General features: G+C 41.4%; 1 protein-coding gene across 1 annotated transcript in view; it reads right to left on the bottom strand.

Moving 5' to 3' along the window:
- LOC143285245 (solute carrier family 22 member 7-like) overlaps positions 1–3,725 on the bottom strand; it is a 16,499-nt gene extending 12,774 nt beyond the window's left edge. Inside the window, exons 1-2 of the mRNA XM_076592504.1 lie at positions 3,493–3,725; positions 2,064–2,181 (exon numbers count right to left, since the gene is read on the bottom strand). Of these exons, the coding sequence (XP_076448619.1) occupies positions 2,064–2,181; positions 3,493–3,725 (351 nt within the window). The remainder of the gene's footprint in view (positions 1–2,063; positions 2,182–3,492) is intronic.
- Positions 3,726–5,000: the final 1,275 nt, after the last annotated feature.

Raw genomic sequence — 5,000 nt, 5'->3', positions numbered from 1 at the left:
GTTCGGTAGGTTATAGAGACACGGAAATATCCAGCATGCATCAACCACGACAGAGTCATCGGCAAGTCGATGTTGGTCGTGTAACGGAAAGAAGAAGAAGGAGGAGGAGAAGACCACAGCTAAAGAAGAAGAAGACAACTAAAGAAGAAGAAGACCACAGCTCTGGGGACGCTGCACCTGGTAACTGTTTTGAGGTTGTTGTTGTTGTTCCACACACCCTCTTGTGGAGCTTTTGGAAGGCACTGCTGGCTTTGACCAGTCTGTAGTGTCCACTTTCTTTATCAGTTCTGGCGTCGTGGAGATGCTGCTTCCGAAGAAAAAAAAAACCAAACTGCCGGACGATGTTCAGTTTTGTCTTATTTATGGAAGAGATGCTTGGTAGGTTCTGTTCCAGTACGGGGTCGCAGTAGTGGTGAAGATGATTAGTGTGCACCACTTTTTCAAGTACTGGTAGCAGAGTAGCGGCAGCAGCACCAGCAGTAGCAGTAGTAGTCGTCGTCGTCATCGTAATAGTAGTGGTAGTGGTAGTGGTAGTAGAAGTAGTAGCAGTTGCTTCGTACGTTGAACAGGGGATGGTATGTGTGTGTGTGTGTGTGTGTGTGTGTGTGTGTGTGTGTGAGAGGTGGGGCTGGGGTTGGCAGGGGGAGACAGAGAAAGAGAAGGGGAGGGAGAAACGCATATTGAAGTTCAGCCTCGCATCTTTACTCATAACACAGTTTTTTGTGCTTTACTTTTGTTTTGTTTATTGATTTTTCTGTACTTATCGAAACAGATCAGACTGTACTTGTCAGCGCAGCACCACTGGAGCTGTCAGGGTCAATGTTTTTTCGTTGTTTTTTTTTTTCATGTATTCCTTGACTCGGTAGATCGGAAGTATCCTCTTCCTTAAATCTCCCATCAAGCGACACCGGGATTCGATAGACTTCATATCAATATCAGTATCAGTATCAGTAGCTCAAGGAGGGGTCACTGCGTTCGGTCAAATCCATATACGCTACACCACATCTGCCAAGCAGATGCCTGACCAGCAGCGTAACCCAACGCGCTTAGTCGGGCCTTGAGAAAAAAAAGATAAATACATAAAAATACTACTACTACTACTACTAATAATATTTATAAGGCGCGCACACACACACACAAGACAACAATGATGATAAATAAGCAAATAAATGTAAAACATGCAGACACACTCACACACACACACACACATGCATAACAGATATCCAACAAACATGCAGTTTCACAGATATGAAAGCACAATCAAATACACATAAACTTACATGAGCACCAACGCACACACACACACACACACTTCATATATAAATGAAATCAAACTGATGTATGTATGTATGTATGTATGCCAACTGTAATTATTTATTCATATATTTACATACATTTATTTAGGTTAAAGAACCCAAGTCAACAAAAAGGATGTCCATGGTAAAATTCCGAAGAAAAATCCACTCTGATATACAAATGTGTGCATACGTGTGATTGAAGCATGAGTTTCAGTTTCAGTTTCAGTAGCTCAAGGAGGCGTCACTGCGTTCGGACAAATCCATATACGCTACACCACATCTGCCAAGCAGATGCCTGACCAGCAGCGTAACCCAACGCGCTTAGTCAGGCCTTGAGAAAAAAAAAAAAAAAAAAAAAAAAGCATGAGAGACTGATAACAGAAAATGAATTCCGAGTTCCAAAATGCAGCTGTCTGTCCGGTCGGCTCTACCCTGGTTGGCAGCCTGCTGTGCAGCCTGTTGTTTCTAATGCGCTTGGAGTTTTGTCTGTGACTGAAGATAGTCTCTTTATAAGTATGAAGTTTGATATAATGATACGGAGGAGGAGGAGGAGAACGATAAAGATATCCAGCAACAGTGCAAACGCCTGGAATGCTAAGATACGAAGCAAGTTTCGTGGGGTGAAGTTTTGTAACCATATAGCTTTCTGTTCTTATTAATGAGGTCACAGTTTTCGCTTGCTCATGCCCGCGCACACACCCCACCCCTACTCTTTTCCCTCCCCACCCCCCTTGCAACACGTAGGGCCTACACACACAGACTGACCTCACTGATAACGGTGGCGAAAGTGTTTTCAAACACTACGTGACCCTCACATGACTGCCCCTTACTCCCAGGAATCTCGCAGGCATGGAAGGTCTCGTTATCACGTGACCAGTTCCCGCTGTCAGAAAATCAAGAATTAAAAAAACCCAACAGTTCATACTACTAGTACTACTACTACTACTACTACTACTGCATAGCATCATCGATTACACACGTAAGAACACAGGCATGAAATAGTTGGAATTATGATTCATGCAACGCCGATCTCTTTTGACCAAATTTAAGTCATGCATATTGTCAGTTGCTTATGCCTATCCTCTATTCCTCAAACAGAGGTCAAAAGAGAAAAAACCCCATAAAAACAAACAAACAAACAAACAAAAGAAAAAAACAACAACAAAACACACACACACACACACACACACACACACACACACACACACACACACACACACACACACAAAACCCCTACAAAATAAACTTTGACTGCTGTTGACGAGTATTCTCGTCAGTGAAAAGCTGTCATTTGACAGATCTATACTCTGATTATAGGTCAGCAGTCAGTCACCATTCCTTTTTTTGAAATTCTTCTTCTTGTGATGACATTACTTACATGAAAGCAAAGTAATCCAAAGAGGGAGAATTCCATATAAAGAGAAAAATACACATGAAATCGGTGATAAAAAAAAAACAAGAAAAAAAAACAACACGTCTCTTAACAACCGTTCCCTTCTTTATGAATTTTCTCATCTTTAAACACACTGTCCTCCCCATTTTGAATAAATAACCGTTTAATGTACTGTTTCTGTAAAAGGAATAAAGTTCATTAAGTTGGAACAGAAATTCGTCTCTAGCGCATGTTTTTCATGGAATGTCATGATGCCTTCAAACTTTAGTTATTGGAATATGATTGTCAAATCTAAACAGTAATAAGAATTGGGCCTATTGGTCTCTATTGTTAGCGCTCTGGGACTATGTGCTAGGAAGATAAAGCGCATTATACATTATAGTTATTATTAGTACTAGTGTTATTCATCATCATCAATATCAACACAAATATTACTACTTCTACTACTATGATCACTCATGCTCTCATCATCACTAATCATCATCATCATCATCATTAGCAGCAGCAGCATCGTCATCATCATTATCGTCTTCGTTATTACTGTTCTGAGGATGATTCTTGTTATTATGATTGTAATGATGTAGTGGTGATGATGATAACTTGAGCACAAAAAGCTGAAGCAATTTAAAAAAAAACAAAAAACAAGTGGCACGCTGTTGACTAATGAGACAATATAAGTGGTATGACGAAACGCAAATCATCATCATCATTCTTCTTCTGCTTCTTCTTCTTATTATCTATCCTCCTCCTCCTCCTCCTCCTCATCGTCATCATCAATATCATCAAGTCAACATGACATACGTGTACACGCCAGTGGCGGAGAAAGAGGAGAGGTTGGCTTGATGGGCGTGTTGCCCGGGCAGGCACCACCAATCTGGGACCAGGCCGGCGAACGCCATAATCATCAAGTTCCAGGAGATGGGGACAAAGCCGTACTTGTTGCAGACCAGCATCAGCCACTGGAACCGCCCCCACGCCCCCACCTGATCAAACACCTCCTCCATTCCGCCACCGTCGGCTGTAGGCTCCCCCATGATGGATATATATACATATATGTATAGAACTCCAAAGGATCCAAACCTGAAACCAACCAGTCAGTCAGTCATGAAGACCACGACTCAAAACATGCATCAAGAGAATCAGAATCAAATTCAGAATCAAATCCAATGTCAATTAAACTTTAACAATGTTCATAGGACACGCATGCAAAGTTACAAAAACACACACAAAAAGTAAAACAATAGAATATGGAACAAGTGATTGTACAAGGTTTATAAGACACACACGCAAAGTTACATATACCACACACAAAAAGTAAAAGCGGTAAAATATAGAGCAAGAGTTTGAATTGCTTCTCCATGTTATAGCGTTTTTGGATGCAGTTATTGACGAATCTTCCAAACATTTTCACATGTTTGTCATCCAGTGACTGCTGATTGGGCTTAGAGGTATTTGGAAGGTATTTGTGTATGATTTCTACTCTACAATTTCTTTGTATCATTCGCAGTCATCTAAGAAATAGTATTCATGCTCAATTGTTTTGACATTGTAAACATTATTCAAGAGAACAACACGAGCTGTGAAGTCATTGACTGGTCACTAGCCGAGCTATACCGATCATCAACACTAAATAACACTCACAATAATAGACAGCGAGCTTTAAAACTGACTGGTAACCACTCAAGCTATACACGGCGAAGACCCAACACGACTAAAATCTCGCATCATCAGAATGACGCGAGCTGTGAAGTAATGAACTTGGTCACCAGACATGTGAGGCAGGATGGTCCAGCAACTGGCTCGCGCACTCAATCGTAGTCATGAGGTGGTGCCTGTTGTAGAGTAGAATTGACCCAAGGAGAGTTCCGTGCTTATAGAGGCGTGTCACATGATCTGTACTCCCGAAGTTGACTGGCTCTCTGAATTTATGAGCAACGAAGGCGATCGAGAGAGGCAGAACGTGAAAACAGCAGACTTCGTTTGTTTGTTTTTTTCTTTTTTTTTCTTCATATTTTAGTTTTCTTATTGTGCATACGATGGTACTTCATTGAACAGAGGCTGTCAACTGAAGAAATGGAGGACAGAAAACTGTGAAATCCACGACGTTCCGCACAGAGCACTCGTGTGTTTGTGCGATGCACCTTTCAGCTTATCATCTCTGTGAAACGGTAAAAGATTCATGATTTAACGGAAAGGATGATGTTGAATATTACTCCCCCCCACACCCCCTCTAACATCACACTCATTAAAATCTAATGCCTACAGATACCACGTGTACATCTGCAGTACTGGTGTGCCCATCATGCACC

The sequence above is a fragment of the Babylonia areolata genome, chromosome 8 (assembly GCF_041734735.1).
Source record: "Babylonia areolata isolate BAREFJ2019XMU chromosome 8, ASM4173473v1, whole genome shotgun sequence".
Taxonomy (NCBI): domain Eukaryota; kingdom Metazoa; phylum Mollusca; class Gastropoda; order Neogastropoda; family Buccinidae; genus Babylonia; species Babylonia areolata.
Note: the sequence above shows the minus strand (reverse complement) of the source record. Positions and strands in the feature narration are given on the sequence as shown.